Source organism: Rhinolophus hipposideros (genome assembly GCF_964194185.1).
Source record: "Rhinolophus hipposideros genome assembly, chromosome: 11".
Classification (NCBI taxonomy): Eukaryota; Metazoa; Chordata; class Mammalia; order Chiroptera; family Rhinolophidae; genus Rhinolophus; species Rhinolophus hipposideros.
Genome location: NC_138057.1, coordinates 28,910,607 through 28,930,670, shown reverse-complemented (window position 1 = coordinate 28,930,670; position 20,064 = coordinate 28,910,607). Strand labels below are relative to the sequence as shown.

Below are 20,064 nucleotides of genomic sequence, written 5' to 3'. Positions count from 1 at the left end.
TGGAGTCAGTCTTAACGTCATTGTTCAAGAAACAGTTAGGTCTAAAACTTGCTCTTTCCTAGGAATCCATGGCTTTATTATATTTATAAAGGTTTCATAAATCCCCATGTACTGTTTCATGTGTACTCTCCAATTAATAATAGTCCTGTAAATAACATCAATAATGTTTGCCATTCTATTCTTATAAGTGAGAAAACCAAGGCTAGATCTTGACTTCATAGAATACCAGTATGCCCCATTGCTGTATCAGAGTGTATTACATCAGTTAATGGACTGTTCTATCTTGTGGTACTTAAAAATATTATTTACATGCTTTATATTGGGTCTTTGTGTTTGGGCAAACTAAATTTTGAGCTATAAAACTCAAGCCTTCAAGAATAACAGGGGTTGTGACGAGATGAATGGTTGGTAGAGCTGTACTTCTATGTTCTTCACGCATAACAAGCCATAGCAAACAGCTATTCAAACAGAATCAGGCCAGTTTTAGGATCTCTCTGCATTTGCTGGGAAGTGCTAGTTAGAGCTTTCAGTACAAAAATAAGCTTGGGCATGGACTTTGGGATCCACTGTTCTTTTAATTGCCTGCCAAACTTTGAAAACATTATCATGAGGTCAAGATGCAAGGACAATTCCCTTTTTCTTCATCTAAGCCTGAGATGACTAAACAAGGGCTCCGTGATGTTGTTCCTACATGTATTTGGATATTAATAGAAGGGGAGGAATTCTTGGAAAGATGAAGGTATTCTGTTGGGAAGAATATTTGTGTGATGCATAATTACTGAGGAACGCCTTAAAACATTGAGAGCATGTTGTAATGTCAAGGAATATCTGAGCTGTTTTCTTATGACTGGGTTAAAATAAGGTTTTTTTTTTCTTCTTGTTCTTTTCTTCTGTTAATTTGAGAAGGATGAATGGGGCCAAGTGGGTTTATTAAAAAAACAAAACTAAACACCCCCCAAAATTTGCTTTGCATTTGATCTTGCAGGTCAGCAAAAAAATTGATTTGAAAAGATTCCTCTTGTCGAGGGATGTCTATAATTTAAGATGTTTTATAATAACATGCCCTGATGTTATCTGAAAAAGCAAGACCCCAAATAGTTTGTTGATTATTTCATCAATGTGAAATGAAGTAATCATAAGGAGAATGTGCATACTTTTGTATCACTCGACACTGTAGGAAAAGTCACAGGTGCCTTTGGGAGTCTTGGGACAACACATTGCACTTGTTAAACATTTAGAGAACTTGACCAGGAAACAGGGACTCTGCTCTAGGACTGCTGGCAGTTTGCTCTTTGCTATGTGGGCAATTGTTCAACTTGTCCAGATCTCTGATGCTTATCTGCTAAACAAGGCATGTTAGACAAATTGATTCCCTCAAGTCTTTTTGAGTTTTAAAATAAGATGTCTCCCTGTGGTATTCTTAACCTTCTTGCATTTGGAAATCTCTGTGAAGTTATTTTAAGATAAATAGAGGCTTTGTGTCACTCAGATTAGGTAGGGATGTGCTCTGATTCTCCCTCAAGCTGATTCCACTGCTTCTACCTCTGATGTGATGAGATTTTTTTCTGTGTGACTGATACTTCAAATCTTGATTAGAATCTAGGGAGGTAAAAAAGCAAACACATTCAAGAATAAGAGAGGGTGATGGGACTAGGCTAGTAGGTGGTCTGTTCAGAGAAAGAAGCTCTTCTTGGATTATGGAAGTGAGGATGAGTAAGAGGCAGCATTAGGGGAAATGCAGAATCCCACACATGGCTGTAGGGGACAAAATGCCGGCACACTTCTCATACTCTAGGTTCCGTGACTTTAAGTGAACCAACATACAACAAAACTAATTTTACCACAGGATAATTGATATAAATAAGAGTTAAGATTCCTATGGCATACGACCAATGTTATGACGAAATGACGCTATTTGAGGACCTGCTCAAATAGCAGAGTTGGAGATGGACCTTCAGCTGAGTGGCTGCCTGCTCCAACGCAGGGTGGCATCGAAACCCAGGTACTTATATTTCTTTTCACTTCTTCAAATCCTTAGTAAAGTTTGTATCAAAAAGAAATTGTTTTTGGTAAACCAGTTTATTCTCTGTTGTAAGACAGAAGTACTCAAGTTCCACCAGAGCACAAAAGCTACCTTTTATTTAGTAAATCATTTTCCCTCCTCTACTTCAATACATGGACAAAACAAAACAAACCAAAAAGCCCTAAATAACAACAACAAATTGTTGGTTAAGACCTAGATTGCAATTTTTACAACCTACAATGCAGAAAAAAATGTTTACTTTGTTTGCTGACAGTGGCAAAACTAGAGGACAGAAAATAGAAAAATGAAATCCAATAAAAATTATTTCGAGTAAATTTATTTGATTCCCAAAACACAGGTTTACTTTCCCCTTCACTGGCACCATGGCAGACACCCACGGTGTATCCGAACTAGCAAAATAAAGGGTTCTCTTTGCCATGTACCAGAGGAAAAAATTGCTTCTTGCAAGGACACAGTGTATTGTCTGCCACGGCATCCCCGGATGTAACTGCAGTTTAGCAACTTACCCTCCATGTTTCTACAGTATGTAGGGCAATGTGTTTAGAAGTGTGCCTTGCTCTTGTGGGCTCTGCAGCCTATCACCATCATGAGCATTTATGGAGGAATGGGTAACTTTCAAAGAGTTTGTAAAACTCAGCTTCCACCCTCTCAATGTTCTGTCCTCGGCATGGTTTTCTATTCTGCACGCTGAGGAGGCAGGGCGATGAGAGTGGCCCCACAGAATGGAGGCAACTAAATTGTCTTTGAATGCATTCCAAGATTGGCTACAAGTTTTGGGGAATTATCAGCACCTCTTTGCTATTTAGGGAGCACACTGCTGGCTAATAAAGCAGAGCTTGGCACAGCGCAGCATACCTTTTCAGCCATATCAGAGTTTTGATCTACTTAGTGTATATTAATAAACGTGCAATTATTATAGGGCTTTGTTCAGCAATTAGGGAGTCAGAGTCAAACAAGGAGTATTGATAGGAGCTCTGTCTGGAAGAAACTCTCAGAGCCTCAGGCTCCTCATACATATCCTAACGTGAGCAGCATTATCACAATGTCCATACCCAACACCTCTGTGAAGATCAAAGGAGTGAATACATTTGATACTTCTAAAATACCAGTGGATATTAGTTATTATGATTGATTTATTACATAAACAAATGAAGTAGACCTAGTCATTCCTAAATACCCTACTGACGAAAAGTTATTCCAAATCTGAAACGTTCCTTTCTAGTTTCTATATCTTTAAAAAAAAATCAATAGAAAGGATAAAACTATTTTATAACTTCCCAGTAATGTACAACCCGTGCCTATATTCTTCTCAGCCACATACAACCTGTGCTTTTCCTCTAACAATAGAATCCCACAGAACACCCAAGTTTCTCTACAGCCTCAGAGTCATGGAGTATAGATTCATTGCACAAGATGTACAATAAACATTTGCATATATGTACAACAAAAATAAAAACAAAAATCCCAGTAACTGAACTAAAGACAATGGAGATAAAAAGAAACTCACAGAGCTTTCTGATTTACTTTTTGATTAGCTTTCTGAGAACAAGAGTCAAGAAAAATAACAACACAACCAGCCATCTCTTAACAATGTTTTTTTTCTTTTTTCCAGGTAAGAAACACCTCAGTTACAGGCTGAGGTAGAAGCTGTATACAGATTCCCACACCGCTAGCTGGGCTGCATGCAGGAGAAAGATGCTTTTTAAACAGCTCAAATTATGCTTTACACAGGCTGCAGGGACCTTGTGAAATCGTTCCAAGTTTCCAAAAGCTAAGTCCCATCTAGCCTCCTATTTAAGACAAATTAAGCTAGAAAAATTTGTGCATTTTTCCTCAAAAAGAGAGATACTTTTATATCTTTAAAAAAAGGAATCACCCTGAAATAAAAGGATTATACTCTGTCATGCTTGTAAACAATTCATGTGGAAATTAAAAGTCTAAAAATGTTGAAGAAACTGTGCTAAATGATTGATGTTCTGAACAATATGAAAAAAATGAACTCAACCAGTAAGTAATTAGATGAGAATTAGAACAAAACAGTGTTCTTTCTTTCTTTCTTTCTTTCTTTCTTTCTTTCTTTCTTTCTTTCTTTCTTTCTTTCTTTCTTTCTTTCTTTCTTTCTTTCTTTCTCTCTCTCTCTCTCTCTCTCTCTCTCTCTCTCTCTCTCTCTCTCTCTCTCTCTCTCTCTCTGTCTCTCTTTCTTTTTTTTTTTTTTAAGATGGGGCATACATTCTAAGACATTTCCTTCAGTTTCTTCTATAGAATTTCAAGAGCGAAATAAACAGTTGCTGTCCACAAACTCTTTACCAGTGACTTGGCTAACAAGACAGCAAAGATAGATGGATCAATAGACAGTTGGAAAGAGAGAAGAGAAAGAGAACCTGGAGGGAGGCAAAGTATCATATTTAGTGGGTTGACTCATGACACAGCATAAGGAAACTATTAAAGGAATTCTTAACTGGGGGAAATAATTTTCATTCTTTGATGTTAGAGTTTCATATGGAACATTTGTATGCACTATTATATAATTAACTGATTTTGCTGGGTTTGTTTGTTTTGTTTTTACTTATTGGAAAAAAAAAATATCACGTTACTAGATATGGCCAGTAAAAAGAAAAAAAAAGATTCATAGCATGGGTAAGATATGAAGTGGGAGAATATGTTACTGGGTGTTGACAGCTGTTTTAAATGAACGGGTAGAGACAGCGGAAGAGATACTAAGACACGACTTAAACATAGGGGCTGGTGTGGTGGCAAATGGTGAAGCAACAGCACAGGGGACTATCTGGAGGTTCTTCTCTTTACTTTTCAAAATTAGGTTTATCTTGGGGGCACTTATTCCTGTGAGCCACTGACTCATTTTAAAGGTGCTACATTGCCCATCCCACAAATAATCAAGTTGTTGTAACATCACCTATATTATTTACAGGTGTTTTAAAAGTTGCTCCTATTATGCAAATCAAGCAGCAGATGATATATGTTGGATTTCAATTTAAAGAAATACATTCTTCCCCCTCTTGAAATCTGTTATGCTATTATGGATCTGGTATTCATTTATCAAGCACCAATATTTTCTTTTGCTTCACAAAGTTCTTCAAATCTATGCACCTTTCTCATTTGGATGTTGTTAAGTTTTCCTTAGATCATGTACAAAAGAAATACCAGCTGAGAATAAAAAGATCTATTGATAGTAGTAATAAAATTCACAATACCAACAATGATAATTTGAACAGTTCCCAATATTTACTAGGCATTTTCTTTGTGCCAAGCACTCCTCTGAAGGCTTTACATGCATTAATGCATTAAATCCTAATGATTCTAAGAGATAGGTACTATTATTAATCTTATTGCACAGAGGAAGAAACTGGGGAAAAGTAACTTCTCCAAACAAGTTCTTCAGAAGCAAAAAGAGCCTAGGATGTTTTATTAGGAAAGAAGTTCTTGAGAAGCACATGTGCCCTTGTAAGAATGTATCCATTTAGGAGATGAAGTAAATAAATACATTATGTTTTGAAACTTGAAATATATACCCCCAAATTAGAAAAAAAATAAAATGAACTCACATTTTACTAAACGTCTTTTATCAGATTAACAGGTAGTAATGTTAAAGAATGTATATAGCATGATATAGTTTATTCCTGTTATTTCTAATTCTCTCATAGACAAAACCACTTAAATCTGGCTTGGTAGCAGAGACAAACACCAGCCAATAATTGTATTTGGGGTAAATCCTCTGGCTTAAGTATTTGTTTGTCTGTTTTCCCTTGAAAGAGCTAATCTCTTAAGGTGCAAAGTTTAATATTTATCTGACTGTGCATATTACCTATCGATCTCTGGATTTAGAATCAACTTTCAGAATTTTAAGAATGGTAGGAAGTGTCTTACACATGCTCATTTTATGAGGAAACAGAACAAAGGACACTAAGTCAGGGAGAATGGGCCTGCAAAGTGTTTGTGTATCTATGATCTCTGGGAAATCCGTGCACAGCTTATGTAGGTGCTGTTTGTTTTCAAATAGGGTTTAAAAGGTTCAGCAGAGTTTCAAAAGGGCCCAGCTCCCCCAAAGGGTCTATGTTAATTGGTACTAAGTGACATGCTGAAGGTTCCATAGCTGCTTAAACTGGGGTTCAGTTTTCAACCTTCTGTCTTCTTATTCAATCATCTTCCAAATTTGCCATAAAAACTAATATTAAAAAACCCACCTGAAAGCTATTTATATGTCATTTATTCTTTGGAAAAATCCACTTTGACAGGCATCTAAGAACACAACTGAAGACCTCTAGCTCTAAGATTTCTATCTTAAGTGTTTCAAAATGTATACTGTAAAATTGTTAGACAGTCTCCCCACCCAAATAGGCACCATTTTTGAATTAGGTGTGGCATGTACAGGCATAACCATTATGACTTCAGAAATGGCCATAGGTCTGAGCGGCCTATTGAAGAGAACATCAGGCTTGATACTGACTGACTCATATATTAGAATTTTGTCTCTGATACTTACTAGCTATTAATTATAAATGATTACTTGACTTTTTAAAATTGAGAAGTTTCTTCACCTGTAAAATTGATAACAACTAGTTTTCGAGACTGTTCTGAACACTGTAGATGAAATCTATATATGTGTTTATATATACTATATATAAAAATCTATGACTGATACCTTCTGCATAGAAGGTACCCAGATAATCATATCTATTATGACTTCTTGCCTTTGTTGTTAAATTAAAAAGTAGTGTTTTAAACTTTGCTTTGTATTTAGACCAGGCCAAAAAAAATTTTTTTTTTAAATTCCATGTCGATATGGTTTTTTAAATGAAATATTAATTAGAATCCTACTAATGGAAACATAATAGTGGCTGCTGTGAAGACTATTTTAGGGAAAACAAAACAAAACAAAGCTTGTTTTATCCAGGACTATAATAATTTCATTGAAATTTTGCTAGTTACAAAGCATTATAATAAGCAATGTGCCGTTAATTGATATTACTGAGTTTATAAGAAGTTGAAGCTTTATAAGACTATATTTGAGGTATGCAGATCACCTGTGGAATCAGGTAGAGCTAGAGGTACTTAACCTGCAATTGTAGCCATCTGATGCATTTGGTCTCTGATGATCCCCCACGTGGTGTCACTGCCTCATATTAATTAAGGCATAAAATAGGAAATGAAATACTAACATGCAATGTTTGTCTTATCCACAGGTTCATGCCGAATGATAAAATGGATTTTTAGGCAAAAAGATAAGGCTAGGCATTTGAATCCATGCTAAGTTATTTAGTCACAGTCACAACCTGTATTAGTAGGAAAGCTATGTGAGTAATATGGGCTGTGGAAACCTGGGTAAAGGAATCAAAAGAGTTCAATTCTAATTTGAGAGTATTATACAATATAACTCAGGGCTAATTCTCTCTCTGAGCTTCAGTTTTCTCATCTCTATATGTATTAGAATAACTGTTGTTTCATCGGACTGTTTTATGTATAATAAATAAAATAATTAATATGAAAACCACATACAGCTAACTTTGGAAAGTCAGAATTGAAAGAGGTTACAGCTAAGGAAATTGATACTCAGAGAAGTTAAGGTTATATAACTAGTTAGTCACAGGGCTGTGACTCAAACACAGATTTCCTTCATCTTTTGGTTTGTCTATTTCTCTCACACCACTTTAATAAAAGTATACTTCTGGACAACCTTTGAATTCTGTAAGATTAGGCATATTATATATTATTTTAATGCATATATACACATTAGTTTCCATTTAGCCATAATTTGACAATACTTATCTTAAATCATTAAAATAAATCCTATCACCTCTCTTCTTCAGGAACTACTATTTTCTCTGAAAACTGCTTAAACCTGGAGGGGACTCTCATGGTAACTGGATTGGTCAATAATTCAATTGTGTTTCAAAACTGCTTACCCTATAATTCAACAATTGTAAGCATTTTGTAATTTGGACTCTCTTGAATTTATTCTGCATTTTCCCCAGAATAAATAAAATGACTATAATTTGGAAACATGTCATGAAGTGTCACTATTTTCAAGGAATTCAGTAAGCACATTGATGTCCATATAGAATTCTGGATTCTTTTAATTTTTTTTTCCTCTACCATCTCTCAGTGCAAGTGGTGTAAAAAGTTTGCTCTATTAAATAAAGATACAGACAATATAAATCATTTTGGCAACTTCCAGTGTTTTCTTTAATGTCTATCAGATAATGCTGCAAAGTAATATGATGAGAGTGGACAGCAGTACAGACAGAACAAGAACATTCAAACTAAAACCCTCAACCAAAGTCTTTTAAGTTATTGCCACAGGAACTCAAAACAAGCACATTAAATTTTATAAATTGTGCATGGAGTCACTTAATATGTTACTACACTTGAAAATTCTGGCTCTGTGTTATCCAAGCACCCCTTATAGGAGAAGTCTCAGTTAGTGTTTTTGTGGTTCCAGTTGCTAGCATTTTCTCTTTGTGCTTAAGACATAGGATGATTGTTTGCCCCCTTAAATATCTGCTAGCTAGGGCTTAGTCTAAGATAAAATGCTGTTCATGGTTGTACTCTAGATTAAAGCTCTCTGTACAACCCATAAACTTCAATTAAATGCTTCTAACCTTTTGCATAACACTTAAAATTTAAAGTTTTGGTTTCTAGGTCAGCTCTAGATTTAGGGTATATTTGCAGGCACAGAGCTATAAAAAGGCAGGTTTTAGTCTTATTGAAGTGTTTTGGATTTTATACTGTAAAAATTGCGTAGGAATGAAATAAACATAGTTTCCAACTATCATAATAAAGGTACAAGGAGGAATAGTCCTTGTTTTTTGGACATAGTTTACTGTTAAGTTGGTAGAAAATAACAGGTTAAAGAAAACAATGACAAAGTGGGCAAAAGTACAGAGAGGGGTAGTAGTGAATGACCTAATTCTGGGTGAACAAAAAGCTGCAACCCAGCAAAGGTAGACTGACAAGTTCTGTGGCCAAGACCATGCCAAATGCATTCTCAATTTATATTCATTTACTTTATTTCTGTAATTTATCTCGCTTCAATAATGAAAGAAAAGTAAGATTTCTCTGTGATTTGGTTCAGTTTCTCATTTACTACTGAGATCATTTGAGAGACTTGAGACAAGAAATTGCTACTATTTTATTTTTGCATTTTAAAATGGGCACGATAGAGATAAAATGTAAACGCTATTTGCTAATCACCTGCATATGCCAATTACAATTTCTAAACAGGACTTGAAAGAAACAATTACCTAGTTGACACTACCCTACTTGAACTAGTATTGGTGAAACTACAATAAACTCGATCAATTTTTTTTTCAACATGGAAAAAGTTTAACTCTTGAACCCACAGACTCTTTAATCGCCTCAAAAAAGGATTATAACATTTTCCAACATCAAAAGTGAAATTGATTGTGAAAATTGTACAAAATATATCCATGCCACATAACACCATTTTGATGAAAGGGGCTACAGGTAAGGGCTTCCTCGAATGCTGATAGTTCTTGTTCCCCAGAAATGGAAAATAAATGTAATGGTTACTTTTGGTGCTTACTGGGAAAGCTTTTAAACAAAGTCTCACTTTCAAATTAACTTTGGGCACTAAGAAAGCAGGTAGGACATGATCAGAGTTATGGGATAAAGTGGTGGTCATCAAAGATTTCAGAAAGAGAAAAAAGGGAAAGATACTGCAACAACTGTAGGTGAAAATGTTTGAACTGCAAGGTTTTCAAAAAGACTGGGTCTGAAGCTCATATTATTTAATATTTTATAGAACATCTGGAAGACAGTAAGCAGTAAACTTTTGAGTATGAAAAGGCTACACCGCTCTTCTGGGTGCCAGTAAGGATGTAGGTGATACGTGACAGTTGGAGGACAGGGTTAGGTGCAATGACAGAGGGGCAGATTTTAAGTGACATTGTAAACTATTTTCTAAGGACAGAAATCCAAGGTGCTACCATGGCCAAATAGACTAACAAAAGGTTGAGTGTTGAACATGAACACCTGATTGTTTATAATACACCACCTGAGAGAGATTCAGTATTGGAAAGGGACGAATGGAAAATACTCTCTTCCTGAATCCTTAAGAGAAACTAGGTATTTTTGAGAAGTAATCCTTATCTTTTCAAAGCATTCATTCCCTCTGGAATGTACTCCTTACTACAACTGTGAGATTGATTACCAAACAGTCCACACATTATATGTAACAGATATTTCCAATGTGCTTAATTTGTATTAATCACTACATCACCAACTGCTAACCTTTAGATTGCCCCTAGTGGCTATCCAGATTTAGTCACTAACAAACAAGCCCCTCACCCATTTTTAAATAACAGTTCAGAAGCATCTTCTAACAATCACCTTTTTGTTTATAATCATCAGCATCTATCAGTAAATGGGCAACCACAACTTGGTTGACTTATATAAACCATCAACTATACTATCAAGTCTTTCATCTAAGATAGTTGCAAGAAGGTAATGAGGGATGCTGCACTGTTATATGATGGTGGGGATATTGTGTGCCATATATGGTATACTTGTATGAGAAAGGAAAAGTGAGAACAAGCAATGCCTAAAACTTAAGTAACTATATACATTGATGGTTGAACATCTAGATAAAATCAAATTTTCGTGCACATACTTAAACCCATGAAAATAAAGGTATAAATGACACTGGTATTTCCTTACCTTCTATTGCTGATAGGAGAACCCGGGAATGATCATATGCAATTACATTTGCATATCTATTCTTTGGTTTGTTTACTTCCAAGTTTGAATGTTCCCATGTGAACTGCTGGCCAGGGTCAATTGACTTTAAAAGAAAAACAGCACACACATACAACATCAATACTGAATAACATCAGATTATAGGCATTTATCACAAGTAACAAACATGATTTAAAAAAAAAAAAATTCTGAAGCCACACTTCGTCAAGGTGATCCTAGCTGTGAAGCTGAATATAACCAGAATAACATGAAATGATTAATCATAGTAAAAAACAGTGATAGTCACCAACATTGATTCAAATGAAAACAAAATCAATATAGATGTTCTGTTAATATTCGAAAGGCAGGTTTATTTATTTTTACTTTTTATTTCCTTCTCTGCTGCTATAGTTTACAACCTACCTTGGCTCAATATTCCTTCCAGCTCTACGAACATTATTTTATCTTGATTACTCTCCCCTATTCTTTCCTGTCTGGACCTAATCTTACTCCTTAAATTGACTGGTTTTTCTCTGGCTTCATTGGAGGCAGGTTTTACTACTCTCTCTTCATCTATTGATGGTAACTTAAAATTTTGTCTGTGTCTCCATAACACACTATGACCAATATCACAAGGTAATTTATATAATTCAAACATTTAAGAATAACAGTAAAGAAGTGAGATCAGTTAAATGTAATAATCATCTTAGTCAGAATATTAATTTATAACCCAATGCAGATAGGATCCAATTGCTTTTCTAGTTATTATGTTTTCCATTTATCATTATATGTTATCATGTTTACAAAGGTTGCTTCATTTTATTATTTTAAACTTGTTTTCTCTGATTTTTAATGCCTTTGATGCTTTAGTTCAAAGTTATTCAATAATCTAAAGTAAATATTTTAGAGATATAAAATAATATATAATTTTTTTGTATAATTAAAGTAAAACCATTGTTTTGAAACTGAACCCAGCCTTTGATTATAAAACTCTCGGGGGCTTTTTAATTTCCTGCAATGTTATAGAAATAAAAGTATTTTTTTATTTTATCATAAGATACTGACTTTTTTTTAAACACTGATAATTTCATGGTATATGGAAATATAAGTTCAGTAATTACATAAAATTATTTTAAATGATCAAAATCAAATTTTTAGAAATAATAAATGATAAATTAAGTGTACATACAGGTGATTTTTTTTTTAAAGGCACTATGTTAACATATTTTTAGCAATAATTTTGGATGCTGGGTGTTTTCCATTCCTTTACGTATATTTGTAGAACTTGAAAGTAAAACATATCAAATGGCTATTACAATATTAAAGATGCATACATTTTGTGTTAAAGGGATAGAGTTCAGCATAATAATAAAACTAACCAGTATAAAAAGTCAAGCCTTTTCACAGTCATGAATAGCCTTCAACAGCACTAAAACTCTCAGCAGTATAGATTGCAGCCTTTAATTTATTAAGGATTACAAACCCTTTTTCCTTTCTTAGCCTATGCTAATCTATATATAACTAGTCAATCATTAAAGAGTATTCAGCAAAATAATTATCCATGCCTTCGAGTCTAAAGAAGAGTGTAATTAGGGGTCTTTCTAGTCAGTTCTTAGGATGCTCATCATCTCCTCTGCAGACTGTACTCCTCTCGAAGTATCCCATGAGCTAAACGGAGCTGAAACATTCAAATGCCTGGTGGAAGCCTTCAAGTCAACCTTGAACTGTCACAAAAAAAACAGTTCCATTCAGTGACCAAGACCCGCCTTAAAAATTTCTCAAGTCAGTGATGGATCTACTGTCCCACTGCCACAACCTAAATCGGTCGCTTAGCATCTGGTGTCTAATTGGAATTCCTCTTCTAAACTCTCACTCCAATACATTATTTTTTTTTAAATGAAAGTTAATTGGGGTGACAGTTGTTAGCAAAGTTACATAGATTTCAGGTGTACAATTCTGTAATACATCATCTATATATCACATTGTATGATCAATACACAGAGTCAGTTCTCTTTCCATCACCATATATTTGATCCCCTTTACCCTCATCTACCACTCCCCTCCCGGCTTACCTTTTCATACCAAAGTAGTCTTTACTAACCTTTACAGGTTGGGTCCCTGTTTAAGAACTTCCACTAGCTCTGGGTGACCTTACAAGCTTAAATTATGAAGTTCATGCTCACAGTCTTACATATACATTTTTAGTTATTTTTGCATCTACAAAGATGGTTCAATAAATGGTTCAACAAATTTCTTTTGTTAATGAATAAAATTGATAAATAAATTTTGGTGAAAAAATGTCATAAAAAATCATGGAGTAATTCCTCCATATAACATGGAAGCTAGACAACAGATTACAGAAACTGTAATGTACAATGTACTAAAACTTTAATACTTGCCATCATATGGCTTAATAATTAAGTATGTGACCCTGAAATTACAACTACCACTGATATTCCACTTTTCACTGATGAACATTACTTAGTACATAAGCTTTTTAGACATCATTCTCTAAAACATCCTAAGAAACTCCTAAGCTTACTGAGGCACAGTCCTTTGGTGGAAGATTTACTCCCTCTGATGGCCTTGTTACTCGCAGATGTGTAAAATGACATCAACTTAATTAGACTAATGGAATTGCATCTATCAACTCAAAGACACTGTTAACTCATATCCATTTCCACTCGTGACACATATTCTCAGCCATCTCCATGATTTGAAACCTATATCGAAGAGTTTGTGAAAGTTGACACGAGTGGAACCGTTTTAGAATAGAGCCAGAACAGGCATTCCAGAGGGACTACCTTGTATGTCCTGTTTTCCAAACCTTTGGACTCGACCGAACCACAATTGTTTTACAAACCAGTTTGTAAAGTCATCAGGAAAGTGGACACCCCATTTACAGGCACTGATGACGATGGACACTGAAGACAGAATCAGTAACGAACCACGTATATTCAAGAGTAACTCAGCTTGTTAGCACCCTATAGGAATTCTTTCTTCTTTTTATGTAATTATTCTTTTCCTTTTTTCATAAAAACACATTGCCTTCACCCTATAATTGGGACACTGTGTGAGTTTCTGACTGTATCTATGTTCCTGAATTGCAATTCTTTGATCCCTAATAAATGTTTGTTGCCTCTCATTTTGGCTTTTTCATTTTAGATTAACAGGTTTAAAATCTGGCAATGGAAACATGAGTTGAATGTCACATATGTTTATGCTTAAAATATGACCCAAGAAAAGAAGACCTATAAGTAACAGGTTAATTATAATAATAGCTGCCAGGTCATCATGCTTCACATAAAGTAAACTTTAATTTTCACAATGTTATGAGTAGCTATTGTTGTTTTCTCTATTTTATAGACAAGGAAATTGAAGTAAAAGAAAGATTAATTCAATACATCTCACTGAAGGACTTCTCTGAGACAGGCACTGTGCTATTTTGTGGTTAAGTAATTTTCTCACACCTCTAGAATCATACATTTGCCCTGAAACCCAGGTTTGTATGATTTCAAAGCCCAGCTAATGATTAATAGTTGGAAATGACTAAGCCATGATATTACTTAACTATCCAAAAGACCACTGCAAAACGAAGGAGCCTAACATATGAAATACACCTAAACATAACTATCCTTTATCTCACCACTCCAAATGATATTTCTTCCCAACTGATCATCCTGTGTCATTCCGGGGCAATTATATAAGAAATCAAGTTTTAAAAATGAGGATGGCTTCACATGGATGAGAAAACAGATGGGAAGCAGCTCACATTTATACTCGTTTTACACGGATCAAACAAACATTGATTAAATAATGCTGACTTGTCTTTGCACAACACATACTCATCCATCTGTATCTATCTATCTGACTGAACATTTAACAATACACAGCATAGGTCATTATTTTGGAGCTTGTCAGAATGCTGAGAGCCATAAATCCAGTAAAGAAGAATAACTACTAGTAGGTAAGGAATAAGAAAATCTTTTATATTTAGAAAAATAATAAAAATGGTTGAGGTAAATCAAATTTCAATTATCCATGTTAATGAGGCAAAGCTATCATGGATGAATAGGACCCTAATTCTTAAAACTCATTTTCTAGGCTTTTCTTAGTGCTGATGATGACATAGTTGCTCTGTGTCTTTGTTTTCTGGTTTCTCTCGCTGAGATTCTCTTAAGGAAGAATGAAATAACCAACATGGAGAAAGAGAAACACAGGTCTTGATTTATACAGTTAATTTCCACTTCAACGTTGTATTTTTTGGCCAGCCCATCATAATGATGTGTTTTCCAATTATAAAGTTAAGCTGAGGTCACCTCCAAAATTATTCAAAAATTTTGAAATAAGCATCCTTGCTCCTAATGGATGCAACTCCTCCCTGCTATTGGTATTTGGTTTTTCTGAGCTTGATTCTCAGATATCTCTACTCATCCTTCTGGCTCCATTTATCCAAACAACTTTCAGTAGGATATTCCCTCCTTCCCAGCACGTAATCCAAAATTCTACTCTCCTGAGCAGGAATCTTGGCCAGTTCTTCTTTAGTCTCCCCTGAGGGGAATTTTGTAAGTTGGAAATGGAGAAAGCTAGATTTATTCAACCAAAACTTGATTAGAAACCTTTCTTTTAAAAAACTATATAAAATTTATATATTAGATTGTCACAGAATTCATAAACAAGAATGCTATTAATCATCACGTTTTCTACCCAATCAACGAGGTACTGGGTGGACTTTATGTAGCATCTAAAACTTTACCAAGATGCCAAACCATTTTACATTGCTTCCTTATTTGTACAGTTGGCCACTTGGCACTTGACACACACACCCTCCCCTCTCACCATAGCTGTTGACTGAATTATCCTAATGTTAACAGTATATCTTCAGCTTAATAGCAATAGCTTTCCTTTACAGAGGAAAAAAAAATGTCCAAATAGAAAGAAAATTCCCCTGTGACTTGAAGAAAGGGAAAACTTCAAGCAGACACTTGCTAATATGAACTACTTTGTACTTATGTAGTCTTTATACTTGATAGTCTGAAAGTTCTAATTCTTTTTTTTTTTTTAAATCAACTAGAACTTTGTCTTCAAATAAATCAGTGGGGGGAAAAGCTACATATAACTGACGGATTTGTAATCTTGCATTGTATTCTTGATAAAAAGCCAGAATTAACATATAAGTATTTATATCCAACAGTTGTAATAACTAACACTTATGTAACATTTACTGTGTTTTCTTTGTGCTTCACATGTATTGACTTATTTTATCTTACGAAAGCCCTAACAGTAGTTACCATTATTATCACAATTCTGTAGAGGAGGAGAGTGAGGGGCAGGGAAGTTAAATAACTCTCTCGGGGTCAAAAAGCTCATAAGTGGAGAAGCCAGGTTTGAGGAGACCAGGCAGTGTGTACTCCAAGTCTGAGAGCCTAACTGCCATGCTATGCTTCCTCTCTGACCAATTTGGACAAGATTCCTTGTTTCTCACACATGCCTTTCAATTGTTCTCTCAAAACACAACATAAGGAAGTCTGAGAACAAAAATCTTGATGAACTGAAAACAAGAGAATGTTCAAAAATTTGTACATTGGCTTATATTCATTGAGTAAAATTATACCCTGATATGACTGTGACCTTTTTGATAATGTTGAAGTCATCATCCTAAAGCAAAGTCCCTTAAATATGGTTCTGCAAAATTTCAACTTCTCTATGCAGAAGAAAAAAATATAATGCACATGTGCAAAACATCACACAATACCAGTTGTTTTGTAGTCCACTTCCCCTTGCCCCACCAAGATAAAAACCTCAAAATATTCCCTTTAGAAATTCATCAAAGAGAAACCACACACAAAAAGATACATCCTGTGTTTTTGTGTGTGTTTTAAAACAACTGACAGAAATTTAATTATACAGATAAAATAGACCATCTACTTGACTAGCCAAACTATGGGTCAGACTAACCATCCTTTTTACAGGAAATTGAACTGTCAATGACCTACTCTCCAGAGAAATACTGTCTTTCCATGTAATTCCCCATCAGTAGGCTCATTTTGTCGTTAAAGTGGTTTCCCCCAGATATTCTCAAGTCTTTTCTGAGGTTTAGAAGAACAATCTGCCATTGACTGTGTATTTCTGCAATGTAGACTTTATTCATTCTCTTTTGTTCATATTCTCTCTCCCAGTTTGGAAATGGTAAATTAATATGTATCCATTTGAAAAAGACCTACGTTTGCATAGTTGGGAAGGGCTATATTTTTGCATAATTATCAAAGGCCTGCAATTGGCATAATGAGTACTTTCTTCAAAGAGAAGAGCATGACTTCAGTTGAATTTGATGATGCTTTAAAAACTGGAATGTGAGGATGGGGTGGGTGGAAAGTACGGTGATGAGTGAAGGCTGGCAGTCAGAGCCCAGGGTGCTGGCTTTCTCTTTGCTCCTGGTTAGCTTTGGCAGGTCACGTAACTTGGGTCTGTTTGCTCTGTTTCTTTTTGACTATCAATGTCATCTGAGTGTCAAGTCTGTGCCTTTATTTTCTCTTATCTCTCTTTATCCAATCCATCATCAAAAATTCCTAAGTCTTTCCTGATAAAAACATGTCTGACCTAGGCCACCACTTGCATCTGAAGGATTGAAATAGTGACTTTTCAAGACTCTCAGTATTAACTAATGAATGGATGTCACAGTCCTCTATCTTTAATAATAGAAAGATGTACAATTTACAAGTGTACCGCACTCATCAAAGGCATCAAAAATTGTTTCAGATATTTTTGTGTATGGTTAAAATTTTTTTCTTCAGATAAATGATAAAATTGCATCAACTTTACATGTTGTCTAATGGTATAATTTTGATTTCTGATTGTAAACTATTATGTAATAAATGCTTACAGAAAATTACCTGAAGTAACAATTGATTTACTTACGTTATTAGAATTGATAAGTAGAGAAGTAAAAAGGAGAAACTATACTCATAGTAAAGCATTTAGTGATATGAGGTGAGTAAATATTTCTGGAAACCCTCTGATAAACATTATCTTCTAAATTATATCTTGACACTAAAGATGAATTAGATTATTTCTCTGAGGATATCATTTACTCCTAGAAGTACATTTAACTTAACTCAATTTACCATGGATTAAAAATCACAAAAAACAATAACAACAACAAACAGTGGATTATTTTCAGCCCAGTAGGACAATGCTACCTGATCTCCAGAATGCAGAATAGCTATTTTACTGCTTTATATGTGTGACTGTGGAAAAGATTATTTTTGAGAGACTCTCAAATAAGAGCATGAAAAAGAAGATAAAACTTTAAGATGTAAAAATTTAAATGTCCAGATATTTTATTATCCTCTTAATATTCTCCAACATTTTCCTGGGTGCCACTGATAGGGTTAGAAGTTGATGTTCTTAAAGACTAGAGTTTTGTGGAAAATCATTTTACAAATATAATTCACAGACAAGGATTTCTGATGTTATTTGGAAAAGCAAAAGGAATTAAAATTTTTCCACACAGTTTGGGGCAAAAACAAAACAAAAAAAAAAGTAAAATTTTATGAAACTATTCTGACCAAAGAGATAAAGTTGACTAAATTGGTAGAAAGTAATTGCAATGTTTATAAAAAGAATCATGTATAGGTAACAAATAAAGGTATCTATTAAATGTAATTGGTGTGCAGCATTTAACTGAATAATACACAATAGCATCCTTTCTTTTCCATGAATAACAGGGCACTAGTTTTTGGCACTGAATTAACAAGATGAGTGAATGAATTCCTCATCACTCTTTGGAAATGTTGACACTTCTGTACAGAACCAGAAGTATTACGAGAAATAATATGCATAAAACACCTGAGGCAGCATTATCACTAAAAGAATGGTAGATTTCTTTACTTTCTCCTGCCTCTACTCATTGGCTTGTGTAAGAATTTCCTGATTTAAGACAAATTTAGCAGCTAAGGAACATCTGCTTTATCCGTGATACGAAGTGTATCTTCTTTGACATTGAACATAAAATTGAGGCAATTATCCAGTTAATTTAGGCAAAATATATAAAAATAAAGGTAAAATCTATTTCTGCTGTCCTATATGCTATGTAATATGTCCATCAGATTCCAAATTGGCAAAGATGACAACAACAACAAAAAGAACACAAGTAACCACGTACACTTCTCAGTATTGCCATTTCATTTGATACTAGAGACCTGACTATTCAGAAATCGAGTGCAAAAGTAGAGTCAAAAGAAAAATCAATAAATGAATAGCTTGGTTTTATAATTGTTGTGTGACCAATATTATAATAGCATTCTGTAAACAACACTATAAGGAAAATAGGGAAGTTAAAGTATCAGCTTGGTTTTTGAAAGTTTGATATTATTTGAGTTTTAAGTGATAACGTTAATTTTTCTTTATCAAATGTAGAAACTTATAACCTAATTTGAAAGCACACTATTTTTTTCCCTATTTTACTTTGCATCTTGTAGACAGGTATATTTTAGCCTTTAAGTATTGCCTTGTCATTTAATAAAAAATTTTTGTTAAATCTTTGTTTCTTCTCCCATATTTATTTTCAGATATGAGAGGAAAAACATCTGAACATTTAAATTGAAATATGTATGAACACATTTTTGTTAATGTTCAGTCAATGCCTTCCATATCTCTTTCCTGATTCAGAAAAATTAAAATCCTACATCTGAAATGAAATGAGAAAACATGACTCCTCCAAGTCTGCGATCAAATACAGAAAATCCTAAATGATCACTTTAAAAACTCTCCCACCTCATCCCATCCGGAAATGTATTTGGTACAACTATCTAGTTGAAACACATGAGTTTCTATTTGTGCCTTTGTGGCACAATATATATATATATATATATATATATATATATATATATATATATATATATATATATATATATATATACATACCAAGAACCCCTTGCTGTTAATATCATCATTCCTTACAGGAAAGGGAGCAGTACACCACAGTGAATATAGGCTTCTAATTAAAGAAGACACACAGGCAGATTATTACTACTTATACCCATAGTGCTCAAGTATGTTAGAAAGTATTTACAATTTAAAGTGTCACGTATGCTTTCTTCTTTCTTTCATATGACAAGCAAAGGAAGGCTAGAACAAACACAATCTCGAATTTCAGAGTTTAATTTCTTTCTAAGCTAAAAGATTAACGTCAAAGATTAAATTGTTCTGTTTGAATTGTATAGTGCTTTTATAATGTAAAGTTAAAGATTATTCCAGGTAAAATATATTAGAAACATGTCAGCACATTGATGATTTTATATATGAGC

General features: G+C 34.3%; 1 protein-coding gene across 37 annotated transcripts in view; it reads right to left on the bottom strand.

Annotated features, from left to right (window-relative positions):
* PTPRD (protein tyrosine phosphatase receptor type D) overlaps positions 1-20,064 on the bottom strand; it is a 2,053,994-nt gene that overhangs the window by 64,486 nt on the left and 1,969,444 nt on the right. For all 37 annotated transcript variants that reach the window (XM_081066962.1, XM_081066971.1, XM_081066973.1 and 34 more), the window contains one exon: positions 10,739-10,862. In XM_081066962.1, the coding sequence (XP_080923088.1) occupies positions 10,739-10,862 (124 nt within the window). The remainder of the gene's footprint in view (positions 1-10,738; positions 10,863-20,064) is intronic.